General features: G+C 34.9%; 1 protein-coding gene across 1 annotated transcript; it reads right to left on the minus strand.

Moving 5' to 3' along the window:
- Positions 1-1061: 1061 nt before the first annotated feature.
- On the minus strand, positions 1062-16549 carry LOC132282211 (MDIS1-interacting receptor like kinase 2-like). Its single transcript, XM_059783821.1, has 6 exons — positions 15860-16549; positions 15063-15357; positions 6306-12025; positions 5783-6150; positions 1784-2702; positions 1062-1618 (listed from the first exon to the last, which is right to left on the minus strand). The coding sequence occupies exons 3-6, from the start codon at positions 8467-8469 to the stop codon at positions 1251-1253; spliced, it is 3819 nt and encodes a 1272-aa protein (XP_059639804.1). The 5' UTR covers positions 8470-12025; positions 15063-15357; positions 15860-16549; the 3' UTR covers positions 1062-1250.
- Positions 16550-18460: the final 1911 nt, after the last annotated feature.

The following is an 18460-nucleotide window of genomic DNA, read 5'->3' on the forward strand; positions in this document are numbered from 1 at the left end:
AATTAATCAATTTTATCAATATTAATTCAATTGCTTTTGCAAATTTTCTCCACTTTGTAGATTCAAAGTACCTTACTTTTGTGAATTCAAAGTAATTCCATTTTTTATGAACGAATTTATCACTTCTGCTAAGTCAATATGCCGAAAAACAACACAATGAAGTTGAAATATCTAACATGAAGGCTCATTAATTCAGGAAGAGCTTGAGCTCTGCCACGTCCTATTCTTATACAGTGTAGCTTTCGGACAGTTTTTTTTTTAGGTAATTTATTAATAAAGCAATGGACAATATAATTTTTTTGCCTATCTGATACTCCGTATTATTTACCTGATAAAAAATTCTTTTATGCACACTTTTCATACTTACATGATAGAACATAAAAAAATATTACTTGCATACTTTTAAAACTACAGCGGTTTTTGCACTTCATCCTTAGATTAGTTGATCACTATAATTCAGTTTGCTGAAGAATAGTCAGCTTGGACAAATTAAGATTGATACAGAACAACCAGATTGGTCAACAAGAACAGATGAATGGTCAATGTCATGCTGTGGACTTGGTATCATTCGACAAAAATAATGCATTTTTTTTAAGCCAACCATTTCTGACTTTACAGAAAATAAAAAAGTGGTGGACCTTGACTTGGCACTAAGAGTCATCTTTTATTTTTTTTAAAGGAAAAATGAAAAAGATAATTAACAATAATAAAACGTGCTCTCTTTCCTCTGTCATCTGTCTTTCATTTTTAGAAACTGACCTACAAATTTGTACCGCAATTGGCATCAATTAGAAAAGAAAAAAAAAAAAATTGCGTTTTGAGTTTACATCCCAATTTGCGCACTTGATACATTGTTGGACTATGAGATTCTCTTTGGACGGAATTGGTATTATCATATTTTTCACCTAGAGGCAATTTTCTCGACTTCAGGTGAATCAAATTCCAACCTTTTACTCAGTCTCTAAAAGCAGCTACCATGCTCATAACCAATGCAAAACTCTGACTAGCTAGCCATGGGAGATATTGGTCTCCTCAGATTTAACTAATCTTTTTTCAATTAAGAAAACATTTAATTTGTATGTTTACAACAAACCTACTCTATCATTTCGTACATTTTATTGTGTCACCAAATATTTTTGGCATAATGGATCAATTGAACGGATAAACATCTTGATTTGTAATACAAATGCATAAAGTCCAGCAAGAAATTAACCCCATCATTCCATATTCGGTATTGACTAATACAAGGATTAATTGATCACATATTTATTTTGATTCATTAGCTGCCACAGCGAAATTCCCGGAAGAGATTTAGCTAGAGACTTGCAAGTAAGAAACTCTTGAGAAACCCGTAGCATTGTTGGGCGAGACTTTGGTTCAGAACGTAAGCAAGCAAATGCCAATGTAGCAACCAAAACAACATTTTGTGCAACCAGTCCATGTGCTGGAGCTGGGAGGCGGGCATCTAACACATCACTTAGCATTATATTTTGATTAGATGTTGATGCCAATGACCGGAGAAGTTCTCCCGGATGCTTTCCCAAGAGTGTTTCTAGTGCCACCATCCCAAAGCTATAGACATCGCATTTTTCATTCACGGCCATGGTATAGGCAAGTTCTACACAAACAATAAAATCAGCTAATCAATTGTTATAAATGGTTCATGGCGTTTAGGGATTTGATTCCGAATAAGAATGCTCACTTTAAAAGCTACTCAAGAAACATTACTAATTAAACCAAGTGATGAAAAAAATGTTGAAATTGCATATGAAAAATAGTTCACCTGGGGCAATATATCCGCAAGTGCCTGCAAGTATACTTTGGTTTGATGAATCAGGATACAACCGTCTAGCAGTGCCAAAATCAGATACAAAGGCCTCGAATTCCGAATTCAACAAAACATTGTTACTTGATAAGTCACGGTGAATAATTGGTGGATTGCAATCATGATGCATGTAAGACAAAGCATGTGCAATGTCTTTAATGGTGTTCACCCTCCTACTCCAATCCAATTCTACAGCTTCATCATCGTATCTTAGGGTACAGAACAAGCTTCCTCTTTCCATGTACTCATAAATTAGGAACATGCAACGCTTGTGCAAACAAAATCCGTAAAGCTTGACAATGCTCCGATGCCTTATACGTGTTAACATTTTCACCTCATTCTTGAAGCTCTTGTCGAAAGCTGGTTCCTCAGCTTCTAACCGATGTAGTTTCTTCAACGCAACTACTTTGCCATTTGGCAGCTCTGCCTTATAAACACTGCCATACCCACCTGTTCCAATGCAATATCTTATATCGAAGTCATCTGTCGCTTTGATCATATCTTCATACACAATGCGTCCATCATAATTCCACACTGAGAATATATCTCCGTTATTTGTTGCCCTTTCTTCAGATTGATCAGTATCTTTTCTAACCTTGTTATGGCAGAAGAAAATAGTTCCAATGATTAAGAAGGCAAGGGAAATGATGATGACAGGCAAACTCATGACTAATGATGGCTTTAATATAATATATGATGCTATTGAGATAATATTAAGGACTATCCATACTACTGCACAATATTTGAAGACCGCCATCTTTATTTGCAGAGTGGATAAATGGAAGAACGCCATGTTTATTTGCAGAATGGATAAATGGATGGATGCATTTGGTTGCTGTACGTAGAATATATATATATATATATATATATATATAAATTATATATAGATACAGGGTAGGATGAAAGCTGAGGAGACTTGTAATTAAATCCACACGGACACTAGGCAAAGGGAGTCAAACCAGAGACTTTTGGCTTCGTCCCTTCGTGGCCAATGAACTCGTTATTAAACTATTCAGAGATTGATCCATTATTCAAACTCCAACCGTCTCATTCAATTAACTCTTAACTTTGGGACATCAATTGAGGAAGAAAATTTTCATCCACAAGTTAAATGCCACAAGAGTTGGGGAGATCTAACCTTGATATTGTGGTGTTGGGATCGCCATTGAAAGGGGATGCCAAGAGCTGATATTGCTGTTGTGACCAGATCGCTGATTGGAAAGGTACCGTGGTTGTGCGGCTGGTTTAGGGTTTTGTTATGAAATAATTATGTAAATGATCTGACACAAACAATCTAACGACTCAGATAAAATTTAGTGTTGGGCTATGGGCTATTGCGGTAATGGGTTTTATTTTTTAATGGACTTTTAAATGTAAATGTGGTAATTGGGCCTGTTAAAGATTTGTGAGCTTGGGCTAAAATAGCATTATTTGATTATTTGATTTAGGGTTACACATATAAGAATTTAAACTATTATGACTTTTTAAATAAACAAGTTTGTTTATGAGCTTAACAAGTTGAGCTTACTGTTGTTCAAGTTCGACTTTTTTATTAAACGAGTTTAAAAAATGAATTTAAAGTTTAACTCGTTTACTTAATGATCGTGCTCGAATAGAGATTCTAACGAGCTGAGATTTAACTATTCGTGAACAGTTGACATATTGTAGTGATGCCAAACACTTGAATACACGTGTTGTGGATACATGGGATAGAAAGACCAATTGAAGCTTTAATGTTCCATGGGAAAGTGCATAGCTCATCAAAGAAGTGTCCCAAGAAAGAGACTTCCCTGCACATTAACCAATTATATCTTCTCATATAAGTTAAAATACTTTACTTTAGTAGGTCCAATTACTACGTGTCAATATTTAATCAAGTAATCAGAGCAATAAAGTATTTCTCCCCAAGAGACATAGCCCCCGGGTTCAATATTGCTAGAAGTGTCATAGAATTGAATATTTTAATTTTTTAGTTGGACAATTAGGATACTGTATGAACACATTTGAAACATGGCGGAAAAGTTTTGTAATTATTTTTCTTAGAAGAATGTGATCGGATGCAATTTAAAATATATTGGAATTAATTATAAAATAAAATAATATTTTAGAAAATAAAAATAAAAAAACAAATTAAGCTTTAAAATAATTTGTGGACCCTCCTTCAAAACGCTACGGTCATTAATGGCCTAAGCTATACTGTATAAAGATTGTGGTTCACATATTCCTTTTAAATTTCACATTTGTTAGATCATTTGAACACTGCAATTCGGTTTGCTTTTTTTTTTTTTTTTTACTAGGTAAACAAAATCAAATTTCTTCAACTTCTTACATGGCATAAAACCTAGCGGTCTGTAAATACTACAGTTATTGCCAGCCCAAGGCAGAACTCTAAGCAGCAATCACAATTTTTGTAAAATGAAATATCTCTTCACTCCATTGAAGATACTGATTACTGTTTGTCAAAATTTAAATGGATATAGAGCAAGGTATAGATGACCCGTAATGCGTGGCCACCGTCATGCACGGGTTGATTTTTGACCATCCCGTGATTATTGGTCTTGACTCTTGACACAGGACCATGGAGTCAGCCCAAAAATATACTTGGGTCTTCCTCTGCACTAATTGCCGCCAACGCTATTCATGATTATTATCAAGTCATGAAGAAGCTGGTCATTTCCACAAACTCAACCCATTTTGATGCTTCAACAAATATCAGATTGGAACCACTCACCTAAATTATTTTGTCAACATCTCATTGATAATTTAAGCTCAAACTCACGAAAATTAAATTATTTGGGTACCAAAATTTAAGTAAATAGGTTCATAATGGGTAACAAATGAGTACTCACTCAATTCAAAGATCAATAGTGGACTAAGAGTGGGTACCGGCTTCAACAAAATCCTATATTTTCTTCTCTTTCTTCTCTCTCCTTTGTTTTCTCTCATTTTTCTATCATACAAATATAATAAAAATTGTAACACTTGAAATTAAAAAATTAATGTAAAAACTTTTTTCTTTTTTTTTTTTTCCTGTTACTCAACAATTATAAGAGTAATAATATTACTAGAAGTGTAGGTGTTCCAATATTATTAATATTAATATTTTATGTTTTTATCTCTCCTCCTATTCTCTCTTCTCTCTTTTTTTTATCCCTCCTCCCCCGTTTCTCTCTCTCTTTTCCTTGTTTATTTATTTATTGGCGATGATAACTCTCAAAGTAAGTTGTATAGTAACTTTTTTCCAAATAAATAAAAGGAAAAAAAATGTAACAAGTGAGACCCAAAAATTAATAAATTTAATATAAAAATAATTTTTATAATTTCTTGTGGAATTCAACAATTAAAATAATTTCTAAGTATATTTGGATAATTGGGTTGCGTATGTGTTAACTAGTCCTTTTAACACCCAACATTTTTTTTACCCATCATAAATAGGTTGATAATAGGTTATTGACCCACTATTAACTAGCCTATTCATGATCTGCTCATAACCCGTCCAAACCCACCCAATTGTCACCCCTAAATCCAAGGATTAAAATGGCACAAGGTAATCTATTTAGACGGAATTTGTATTATTGCAAATTTCCACCATGTCAGTCTGACTTCTAGCCTTCAGGTGAATCAAATTTCTACCTTTTACGCAGCCCCTAAGCTTCCCTGCTCTGTAATCTGTAAATGCCACCATTACTAGCATCAAAGTTTTATAAAACATATGTCTTCACTCCCTGGGGAAACAAGGAAGCATTTAATTTGTATGTTTATCACAAACCTACGCTCTATCATTTCATACTTTTTACTGCTACTCTGCCAAATTTAATGGATCAATTGAAAACATGAAAATCTTGATTTATTAGACACTATCATACAAATGCATATAGTCAAATAACTAGTGGAATTACAAGAAGGAAGAGATTAACCTATCATTCTTTATTGACTAATACAATGATTACTGGATTAATTGATCAAATGCATATCTTGATTCATCAGCTGCGACAATGAAACTTTCGGTAGAGGTTTAGCTAGTGAGTACTTGAAAATAAGAAACTCTTGAGAAACGCGTGACATTGTTGGTCGGTATTTTGGTTCAGAATGTAAACAAGCAAATGCCAATGTAGCAACTAGAACAACATCCTGTGCAACCACTCCGCGCGATGGAGGTGGGAGGCGTGCATCTAACACATCATTTAACATCATATTTTGAGTAGATGCTGATGCCAATGATTGGAGAAATTCTCCTGGATGCCTTCCCATGAGTGTTTCTAGTGCCACAACTCCAAAACTATATACATCGCACTTTTCATTCACCACCATAGTGTAGGCAAGTTCTACACAAACAAGAAGATGGTTATTCAATTGTTAGAAGCTACTTGAGATTTTATTCCAAATTAGAAAACTCACCTCAAAAGCTACTTGAGATGTTACTAATTAAATCAAATTTTTTTTTTTTTTTCGCAGAGGAACGGATCGAAGAATTGTTCACCTGGGGCAATATATCCATAAGTGCCTGCAAGTGCAGATTGATTTGATGAATCAGGATACAACCTTCTAGCTGTGCCAAAATCAGAAACAAACGCGTCCAATTCCGAGTTCAACAGGATATTGTTGCTTGATATGTCGCGGTGAACAATTGGTGGATTGCAATCATGATGCATGTAAGACAAAGCATGTGCAATGCCTTTAATGGTGTTCACTCTCTTTGTCCAATTCAATTCCACAGCTTCAATATCATATCTTAGGGCACAAAATAAGCTTCCTCTTTCCATGTACTCGTAAATCAGGAACATGCAACGATTGTGCAAACAAAATCCGTAAAGCTTGACGATGTTCCGATGCCTTATATATGTTAACATTTGCACCTCATTCTTAAAGCTCTTGTCGAAGGCTGGCTCCTCAGCTTCTAACCTGTGAAGTTTCTTCAATGCAACTACTTTACCACAAGGCAGCTCCGCCTTGTAAACACTGCCATAACCACCTGTTCCAATGCAGTATCTAATATCAAAGTCATTTGTTGCTTCAATTATGTCTTCGTATACAATTCTTCCATCATAATTCCACACTGAGAACATATTTCCGTTCTTTATTGCCCTTTCTTCTGATTGAGTATCTCTTCTAAACTTATTACAGCAGAAGAAAATAGCTCCAAGGAATAAGTAGGCAAGGAAAATAATGACGACAATCAAAATGAAGGTCCCGGGTGACTCGACTGTGTTACAAGGAGGGAAACCTTGGACAAAACCACATAAGCCTTTATTTCCCCATAATTCCAATGGGTTGGATCGTAGTTGAAAACCTTGTGGGATTTCTCCCTCAAAATCATTGTATGACAAGTCAATGGTTGGCCTCGAATAAGAAAAGTTAAATGAACTGGGAATAGTGCCTGAAAAATTATTGTGAGAGACATCCAAGTAATTTAACTCCGCAGAAGTTTTTGCTAGAATAGATATCTTTCCACTGATGAAATTATGACTGAGGTTCAGATAGTGCAGCATAGAAAGATGACTAATCTCTACCGGAATCCTTCCCCTCAATAAATTATCACCCACTCCCAAGTACTCTAACCGTTGGCAATTCACCAGTTCTTTTGGGATGGTTCCACTTAACAAATTTTGGGAAAGGTCCAAGTGAACTAAATTTGTCAATTCTCCAATAACTGGGGGAATGGAACCGCTGACATAATTGGAACAAACGTCAAGGTAATTGAGGTTTGACAACCGTCCAATTTCTGTGGGGAAAGAGCCATTCAAATGATTTGAAGAAAGGAACAAAGATGTCAGAGTTTCAAGTTTCCCTATTTCTGGGGGGATGGAGCCATTCAAATGATTTGAAGAAAGGAACAAAGATGTCAGAGTTTCAAGTTTCCCTATTTCTGGGGGGATGGAGCCGCTGACATGATTGGAAGAAATGTCAAGCTCGAGTAGTTGGGTGAGGTTAGCCAAGGAAAGAGGTAGCGAACCTATAAGATAATTGTTAGAAAGTTGAAGAGATGTAAGTTTCCACATCCTTCCAATTTCTGCGGGGATAGAGCCACTGACATTATTGAAAGAAATGTCAAGCTCGAGTAGTTGGGTGAGGTTAGCCAGGGAAAGAGGCAACACACCTGTAAGATTATTTCTAGAAAGTCGAAGGTAATTGAGTTTGGACAACCTTCCGATTTCATACGGGATGTTTCCATTGAGCCCACAGCCGCTGAGATTGAGACTTACTAAGTTTGGAAAGGAAGACATGTTCAATGTCTCCAGCTGGTGCCCCTCTAATTCATAGTAGGAATAAGAAAGGTCAATCCCAATGACATTTCCAAGCTCATTGCAAGCTATGCCTTTCCACTCACAATGACTTGCAGAAGTGTCAACTGGAACAGTACTGTACCCCCACCAACCAGTGCGGAGAAGAGCCTCTGCCTCTGGTGATGACGATGATGGTGATGGTGATGGTGATGGTGATATAATAGAAGATGTTGCCATTAAGATAATATTAGCTGCTGCTATCCATACTGCTACTACTACAACTGTATAATATTTGAAGGATGCCATGTTTGTTTTCACAATGGATTTTTGGTTGCTATAGAATATATACTGCTTATTACAGAAGACTTGTAATTCGGCCCTCACACAGGCAAAGGGAGTCGAGCCAGAGACTTTTGGCATCCTCTCCACTAATTTCTGCCAAGTTTCCTACTAAACTTCGTGTGTATTGTGTGATAATACCAGTGGTCAAGCTTTTAGAAAGTATTTAACGTTCAACCAGTCAATCTGTAATTATATCACGACTTATTTTAGATCGACTGGTTGAATTTATCTCTGAATTGTGTTTTCATATATCGGTTTCTGCACAAGTGTCAATTAAATGAATTTTCAAACTAATTTCAAGGTCACAAACAAAAAGCTGAATCAAATAGGCCATTACATTTTGCTTTAGTTAGGAGCTGAGATTTTGGGCATGCGGTTGCTCATGAGCTTGTTGGCGTTTATTAACTCGACCATTATGATTATTATTTGAGGGTGATGGATATTGTATTGAATATCTTTTTGTATTGGGCTGCTTCTTAGAGTTCTACTCGAGAGAAACAAGAATTTTACTGAAATTAGGTTCTAAAAATCTCAATGGATATGAATCAAGGCCAATGGTTTAACTGAGTATAAGTCAAAATGAGCAAGAAGGTAAAAATGAGTTCATTCAAAGTCATATGATGACTAAATAGTTAATTGTGAGTCACAATTTTTCAAACGAGACGATTTATTTTGGGACAGAGGTAATAGAAGTTTTCTCCACGGCATACTAGACCAGGTGTTTTCGTCAACTCAAACTGATTGATGCTTATGGGCCACAAAGTATGTCTCCTTTGTGGCCGACCCATAAGCATCACCTTGAAAAACATAGAAGGAGGGAGTACCTGACAAGTCTATAGAAAGGGACTCCAATAGAAAATCATTCCTGTAAAAAACAAATCACTTGGATCAAGTCCAATCTGATCCAAATACGGCAAGACCTATATTCAATTCCATAATTCTATGTATTTTAAATTATATTCGATTTGCCAGTTAACCCAATCTCAAAAAGGATACATTTATTTTGGGTGGTAAGTAACAACACTTGAGAAATTTCTATCTCAGTTGGAAATCATCCAAATTTTGTGGTTTTTTCTTTCTTTCCTTTTTTTTTCCCTAAATAAATTATGTTATTCTTTCTAACCAGGCTATTCCATGTAGTATATGTATATGTAATCCTTTTTAATAATTTTGTACAATTTTACAGGTCCATATTTCATAGAAAAAGTGATAAGTTGATCCATCATCCAAAGTCGAACCAGTGAATCTAAGAGTAGAGTACTACTAAGTTGGTCTAATGGTCCCTTCTATGCTGTGACTCTAATTTATTTTGTTGCCTCATTGGTTCCCGATGGCCTTTTGTTTCTTTACTATAAAATATGTTTATTTACCATCAAAAAATGATATTAATAATAATCAAAGAAATAAACTTATTTTAGTTGGAAAAGCTATATGATCGAATTCACATTTAGTTGAAAAACAAAAGAGAGCATTTTCGGATCGATCAGGAAGTTCAGAGTGTTGGTTCAATTTGTCCGGCAATAATATTTACGAACTCTAGAAACCAACAAAAATATCAAAAAACCAAAATATTTTATGAAATTGGGTTCTTCCCTTAATTGTGTTTTCGTATATCTGTTCCTACACAAGTGTCAATTAAATGAAAACTTTCAGACTAATATCTAGTTACAAACAAAAAACTGAATAAAAAAGGCCATTACATTTTACATTAGTTAGAAGCTGCGATTTTGGGCATGGCCACTTGGCTATATAAATGAAAAATAGCAGTCGAAGGAGGATATTATTATTTGGATATTGTCTTCAATTTCTGTTTTTATTGGGCTTGTTAGAGTTCTTCTATGAGAGGAATTTTACTGAAATTAGGTTTAAAAATCTCTGTGGATGTGAATCAAGTCCAATAGTAGGTTCAAACACATACAGTAAATATATATCAAGAATTCAAAAGGATTATGCCAAACTGAGCAATAAATTTAAATTTAAATTTTGTGACCCTCTGTCATGTAAAAGGTAGAATGAAAAAAATCCAAAGCAATATGATGACTAAATTGGTTGTGATGAAGTTTTCTCCACGGCATACTAGACAGCCGATTGATGCATTATTAAAGTGTCTGTCCTTCGACCCACACTCAACGCTTTGGAAAAGTCATAAGGAGTAACAAGTCTGCTATAGAAAGGGACTCCGTTAGAAAATTGTCGGCTCTGAAAATCATCCTGATCATGCTCTTTGTTTTCAAACAGTCGAGAAAAAAGCTAATTGAGAACCTATACATTGAACACATTAGATGAGATGGAGGAAAAAACCTAAATCACTGTACAACAAATCATGGAGAGTCAGTCCAACTTCACCAATTAACTTGCCCAAAAATCGGTTCTAAGGCTTCAAGGAAATATTTATGTCAACAAGTCCACATATATATGAGCACACATAACTCGCACCAGAGCCTTGCCTCTCACATGTCTGTTCCCGCCTTCCACCCCCTTGGCCTGACGTTTTCGTCGGCACACTTTCGGCTTTGTCAAGCTCTAATACCATTTGTTACGGCCAAACAAGCACTATAACCCTTAATATTACCCCCATGCCCTTATTTCTCATACACTTACATATGCATGCACACTTAGCCACATATGAAAAATAAATGCACTAATATAAAAACAAGACAGTGAAAATAAAGTCGAAAAAATTCGCGAGCAAGAAAACACGGCTCCACATGGGAGCTCCCGGGCCCGAAAATTCAAAATGAGTAAAAATGTCTAAAACACATTTATGAGAGTTCTAAACTCGAAGAAATGATCAAAATGAATCCCGAGACCCACGTGACACGTATTCCTATGCACATAAGCATATAATATTAAGGGTAATCTAGGACCTCACAACCTACCCAACTAGTAAAAATTTCGTCCCCGAAATCAAGCCGTACCTGGAGAAGAAAACAAGTTGGGATACCTCGAAGTTAGAACATATTACTTCTAGCCCTAGAGAAATGGAATTGGAGGATGCCATGATGTGAAATTAATAGATTAGTTTAATTTCACTCTCCTTTGTTACATATACATATACTATTTACATGCATCAAAGATGAACCACCACCACCCCCTCTAATTTTATCTATCTATATCCACGTTCACCCTTGCCCCATCTTGTCCGACAACCCACCGGTGAACTCGTTTTTACTATTCTCCTCGTGACTACCGGCGGTGCCGCAGCGGTCACAGGAGTAGCTGCCGGCATACGCTACCACATGGTTGTGGGTTTTCTAGCAGCGACTTGTATCGCAATGATCTTACTGTGGGTCATCATTATTGGCGACCCATTCTGCAGATAAAGGATGGCGACCAGGTCGCCATCCATGGAGATCAAACCAACCTGGTACAAGGAGAAAGGGTAGCGATCTTCTAGTCGCTGCCAGCACCGAGAAGAATAGAGCCAGATCATGTGTATGAGAAGAAGCAGCGACCATGGAGGTCGCTGCTATCAAAGTTCTGGTGTCGAGAGAGAAAAGGCGACCAAAGTGGTCTCTGGTGATGAGGAACCAGGTCACTGTGAGGGGACCTGGTGATCGGAGCATAGCAGCGACCTTTATGGTGGCTGCGGGAAAAGCTGGAGTCGCAATACCAAGGCCATCGTTTGCAAATCCTGCAGAATTCTTCAGTTAGAGCAGGTCCAGGAAATGTCAATTGATTGGTTTCATCCTTAGGAAGAGCTCCAAGGAAATCCATGTTTTGCTAGATGCATATATTTAATGATATCCTTAATTTTGGGGTTAATTAAGGCAAGAAACAGCAACTTCAAAAAGCTAGGGTGGTTTCTGAGGTGAAAATAGAATTGAAGCCAATACTTCCTCAAGCCAATTACTGGCAAGGCAACAACAGTTGAGCAATCCCAGAGTCTATTAGTTTGCTGTCGTGAGAACAATTTAAGTTTTTTTTCTTTTTTGTGAAATAGCTTCTGTTGTAACTTGTTCATGTTACTTTTGAGTTCAAGATCAGAAACAAAAAGAGAAGTAATCATTACTGACACGAGTCTCTGGTGCACTGAATTAGTCATTGTGTGGAAGCCTTGATCAATTGGGACTTACAAAACAAATCATAATTACGAAAACCCTTGTAGAAATTATTTATACAGATCAAGATAAGTAAGAAACAACAATGATGAATAAGGAACAATAATAAGACCTGTATGTTTCTGCAAAATGTCTCTCAGGACACATTTAATAACAACCAAACAATGCAAATACAAGGCTTACTACTTCATATATTCAACAAAAAGTAAAACACAGGAAAGTTTGTCCACATGTTTTTATTTTTTATTTTTTTTGACTTCGGACAACAAGAGAAACTAGTAAGAACAAGGAGAAGAAACATGAGAACTTGGGTTCAAGTGCAGTGAATTGATGGCAATAATCTAGAACTGCAAAATCAATACAGACATGGATCTTTAAATTTGATAAATTGAATCTGAAACAAGGTTTGTAAAAGCCTAGTGCAGAACAAAATTAGAATTTGGGAAAGATGAACAATTAATGAGTTTACTCATATTACTCAAAAAACTGTATTGCAACTAATGATAGAACAAAAATTGATGATATTTGCTTGCCAGCTTTGTGTTTGGACCAAATTTGCTTAAAGGATTTCTAAATATTCAGATTCTACTCATTTTACAGGAAGACTATTAAGCAGCCACTCATTTGGCACCACAACGCGGCCAGTGTGTTAGAAGTCACTGTGGAAACAGTTTTTCTATATAATTATGGTATAGTTGGCCAATTATACCTTATCAATAGGTGTTTCTTTAGGCTTGTTAATGAACTCTGTTCCAAGTCTTGATGCATTCTGCTAGCAAATGATATATATATAAAGAACAATTTTAAATTTTTAGGTCAAAGGGTATTCAAGTCATTTCAACCTTTTTTTTTAAGTCAACATAAAGTCAAAAGGGTAGCAATGTCATTTTACATGCAAAAAGGGCTTTGACACCGTTGAAAAGTGACGCTTGGGGTGTGAGTGAAAAACGGACCAAACGTTTGTAATGTGAGTGATAGTAATTTTCGAAAGTTGTTACAATGTGATATTTGGCCAAACCTGAGGGGGGTGTCGGTGAAATGAACCCTAATAGATTCAATTGCATGCAGCAAATTTGGTTGCAAGGCTTATCATACTTAAAAGAGTCTATAAAGGAGTTTGGCCCTGATTTGGACACCTGAAATCAATATCTTGTATTTTTAATGTATCACTAGTAATGACATTGTGAAATCCACTAGTAATTTGGTTTCTATCCTGTTGCCTTTTTATCAAATATTAATATTAATATATATACATATATACATAACATTTTTTTTTTACTGAAGCTTCTCTTTTTTGTCAACTAAAGCTACGCGAGTCCTGTCAGTATGGTTCTTTTATCTACACTTCATGCTAATTAAAAGGATGTGAACCAGTCTAGAAAGCTACTTGATGAGAAACACTTCTTGAACACAATAAGATGAGATGGAGGGAAAAACCCAAAATGACTTTGTGTAAAATTTCTGGCTAGAATGGTGCTGGAGAGATTATTGTGAGAGTGGTTCACGTATTCTAGCTGCAACCAAATTTTCTAGTCTAACTAGTTGTCAATTCATTGATGAAGTTATAAGCATGGTTCATATAGCATAGAATATCAGAGATATTAATAATGTCTATTGGAATGCTAACTTCAGCTCTATAAATTAATACTCATTACCAAGTGCTACAACTCATCAACAATTCCCAAGTTCTTTTTTGGATGGTTCCACTTAGAAATCTTGGGAGAGGTTAAGATCTTTAGAGAGTGAAGTGTGGAGATTGGAGAGTCAGCAGCCCAACTTCACCAGAAAATTAGTTCAAGGATTTATTAATATCAACAAGTTCATATAATTGGAAAAACTATGAGGTGTGGTACCATATATTTTGTTACTGGACAAGTTCACATAGGTTTGACCATTTAAATTTCACATATGTTTTGGATCACTACAATTTGGTTTGCTCACGAATAGTCAGGTTGGACAACATTTCAATAATAGTCAAGCGTGAACATGTCATCAAAAAAGGTGGGTGGGGAGTTTTGATATATTGCAGGACTATGGTATTCTATTAGGACTGTATTCGTATCAGGACAATTTTCACCGTGTCAATATGAATTCTTATCTTCAGGTAAATCAAATTTCTTCAACCTTTTTTACAAAGCCTCTACCTTCTCTGCAAAAACTACCATTACTTTCAGACCCAATACAAAACTCTGTGACTAGCCAAAGTTTTATAAAAAGAGTATGTCTTCAATCCTTGGGAGATACTAGTCTCCTCATATTTAAATTATCATCCATTTTCAATTAAGAGAACATTTAAATTATGTATGTTCACAACTATGCTCTATCTTTTCATACTTTTTATTGACACTCACCATTATGTTTGTTAACACCTATACTTTTTATTGACACTCACCAAATGTAATTGATCAATTGAACTGACGAACATTTTGATTTATTTGACGCTGTAATACAAATGCACAAAGTCAAATAATTAGTGGAAATCCAGCTAGCAAGAAATTAACTCTGTCATTCTAACTAATACAAAGATTACTGAATTAATTGATCAAAAATGCATCCTGATTCATTAGCTGCGACAGTGAGATTTTCTGCAGAGGTTTAGCTAGTGAGTACCTGCTAGCAAGACACTCCTGAGAGACACGTAGCATTGTCGGCCAAGAGTTTGGTTCAGAATGTAAGCAAGCAAATGCCAATGCAGCAACTAGAGCAACACCCCGTGCAACCACTCTGCACGCTGGAGCTTGGAGGCGTGTGTCTAACACATCAGTTAGCATTATATTTTGACCAGATGTTGATGCCAATAATTGGAGAAGTTCTCCTGGATGCCTTCCCATGAGTGTTTCTAGTGCCACAACTCCGAAGCTATAAACATCACATTTTTGAGTCACAACCATGGTGAAGGCAAGTTCTGCATCAACCCAAAAAAAAAGTAAGCAAGTGATGCATGAATAAGAAATATACATGTAAGAGGAACAAACTTTTACTTATCCTTTGCTGTAAGAAAAAAGAAAAAGAAAAAGAAAAAAAGAATGACAATTTTGCAAAATTAAATATTATGGAATTAATTTATCAATTTGTTTCATCCATAGTGAAGCATTTACAGATACTTTTAATTGTTTTTCCTTGTAATGTTGTAAGGATAGATTAAAAGCTAAAAGGCAGCCTCTGACTAGACAGACAGAATTAATTCAAACAAGATCCATAAATTTAGTACAGTGGTAGAAAGCTCGAGCTCATATGAAAAGAGAGAAGTACTAAATGTACCATGAAGTGTTAAGATATTAGGAAAGAAAATTCTTAGAGACTGTTGTCAATTGACATGATTTTTTGTAGCACATCACTAATCAAGCTATAAAACTATTCAATTGGCATTACAGATGGAAGTTCAGGAAGCTGTAATATACATATACCTGGAGAACCATATCCTTAAGTGCATACCATCGAGGTTTGATTGGACGAATCAGGATCCAGTAATCTAGCAGTGCCAAAGTCAGAGACACAAGCATGTAGTTTTGAATTCAAAAGGATGTTGTTGCTTGATATGTCACGGTGAACATATGCAATAGTTTTGCTGCAGGCCTCATCATACTAAGGGTGAAGTGTCCATATCTATCCTTTCTACTCAAAAGGAGTCCAGTACAGCTATATATATATATATATATATATATATATATATATAGTGAGACATTTTATCAAACATGTGGTGGGTGTAAGACGTGGTTGATCTTATTTCAGGTGAAAAAAGATCTATTGTCGTCGAAGTCCGTAGCGGGAATTCATTGTCGCAGTCGGTAGCGGAGGTTGATAATTGAGTGTAAAGAGGTCGAACCACCGTCTCTTCCATACTTGTTTCATCTAGCCTATCGACTTGTTTCATCTAACTTCTTCTGGCCATTGTCACCGGGACTAAAGTGATTAAAAACACTGACCACTAATTGTCAATCATATCATTTTCAATAAAGAATAGAAATAATGTGTTTTGTATATATTACACTCTAAAATCTAAACCATTGTTTTATCCTAAAAAGTGCACAAATTGCTCTCTCATAGGATCCAACCAACTTGTCAACTATTTTCGTTTTTAGGTTTTAAGATAATAATTTTAGGTTGACAAGTTGGTTGGATCCTATAAGAGAGCAATTATATATATATATATATATCTCGTTAAAATAACAAGGATTAAATATATATATATATATATCTTTTAAGACAATAATTTTAGGTTGACAAGTTGGTTGGATCCTATAAGAGAGCAATTATATATATATATATATATATATATATATATCGTTAAAATAACAAGGATTAATTGGAAAAAAAATCCCCAAGTAACGGTTGCCTAGTGGAAAAGTGTTGTACCCCTACTTATGTTATTATAAAATTTATTTTTAAAAAAATTAAAGCAATATAATTTTGTAAAGAATTTACATAAAGTATTTTGATAATGTATTAATAAGTAAAATGTTTAATACAAATATTATAAAATTTAACTAAAAATATGAGTCTTTTTTGTTATGTTCTAAACTTGTAAGAAAAACAAAATTTATGTTCAAAACTTGTAAGAAAAACAATTTTTTTTTTTTTTTTTTTTTTTTAATGTTATAGATGTGTACGTATATTATACACATATAATTCGCATTTATTAAGTATGTTTTGTAGAACAACTTGAATTATTATACTAATCAAGTTTTAACGTCGTTCATTTTCAACCCATACTTCTCGAAGAGAAATCATGGATACAATCAGACCCATACTTCTCGAAGAGAAATTATAGATTCAAGCCTTTGGAGGCGATATGTGTGAATAAATTGTTTTACCTATAGAAAAAAATAATAATAATAATAATAAAAAATAATAATCGTAGATACAATTAAAGAAAATGTGCAATGACAAATAAGTTATTGTAAGAGAGATCTCCACTAATTAGATTAAGACTCAGGTCAATAAGTCATAGCCAAGGAAGGTTAGCTATCTGAGGCGGAATGCTGCCAAGTTAAGGAGTTGTGACTCAATTTTAAACATTGCAAATTAGTCCAACTCTTGATTTCAATTGGAATTTGGAAATGTGTCGGGTTTAGTGGCAACTTTATTTGTTTTTTTTTTTATTTTTTATTTTTACGTGTTGATTAATGATTGATCGGGACCATTGGTCATTGATCCTGAAATCATATAATAACTTCTACTAAAATATTATATATTTTTTTGATAAGTTAAGAGTCAATATATTTAATTACTCGGTATAAAGATGAATAGAATAGTGAATTTTTTAGTAAGTAAATACATGTAAATTTTTGTTTTCTTCTCAACAGATGGTGAAATCCGAATTATTTTCTAAACTTATAGGTTGATTCTGGGCAGACTGGAAAGAATTAGCGCCAATAACATGATCAACAAAATTGTAATAGAGCCATGAAGCTCACATTTGCTGGCCAAAAAAAAAAAAAATTACCTTGCAATGTTTTGTCAATAGAAACATTTTTTTTTTTTGGTTAAAGTTGTCAATAGAAACATGCGTCTACCCGGAAATGTTAGAAAATGTCATACCTAATAGAAACTGCTGTATAGAAGAATGATATTTTTGTAGACCATAAAATTATTTTATTTCACTAATCAAGCATGACACATTCCCTTCCACACGGAGAAGCGTATCTGCGATTAAAAGTAAAGTGTAGCTATAAACATCACATTTTTCATTTACGTGTTGGCAACTTCTACATAAACAATAAAGATAGTTACTCAATTGTTAGAAAATATTTCACAGAGTTCTGGGATGTGATTCTAAATTAGAATGCTCACCTCAAAAGTTACTCAAGAGACATTACTAATTAAACCCCAAGGAGTCAGGCTGAAATATATGAGAAAAAGTCTTAACTAATAGAAATTGCTATATATCCAGAAGCATGATATTTTTATAGAACATAAAACTAATTTATTTCACTAATCATGCCATGACTGATGACACCACTCCCACACGAAGAAGGGTAGATACAATTAAAAGTAAGGCGCATTGA

The sequence above is a fragment of the Cornus florida genome, unplaced genomic scaffold (assembly GCF_030987335.1).
Source record: "Cornus florida cultivar Cherokee Brave unplaced genomic scaffold, ASM3098733v1 CherokeeBrave_3.0.0_Hap2_Chr11, whole genome shotgun sequence".
Taxonomy (NCBI): domain Eukaryota; kingdom Viridiplantae; phylum Streptophyta; class Magnoliopsida; order Cornales; family Cornaceae; genus Cornus; species Cornus florida.

Excerpts from the sequence above, each read along its gene's own strand:
- LOC132282211 (XM_059783821.1), bottom strand. The coding sequence starts at position 8,469 with ATGCCAAAAGTCTCTGGCTCGACTCCCTTTGCCTGTGTGAGGGCCGAA. Across the intron at positions 6,151-6,305 it reads TTATGGATATATTGCCCCAG|AACTTGCCTACACTATGGTG; the intron begins GTGAACAATTCT and ends TTGTTTGTGTAG. Across the intron at positions 1,619-1,783 it reads TTGCGGATATATTGCCCCAG|AACTTGCCTATACCATGGCC; the intron begins GTGAACTATTTT and ends TTGTTTGTGTAG.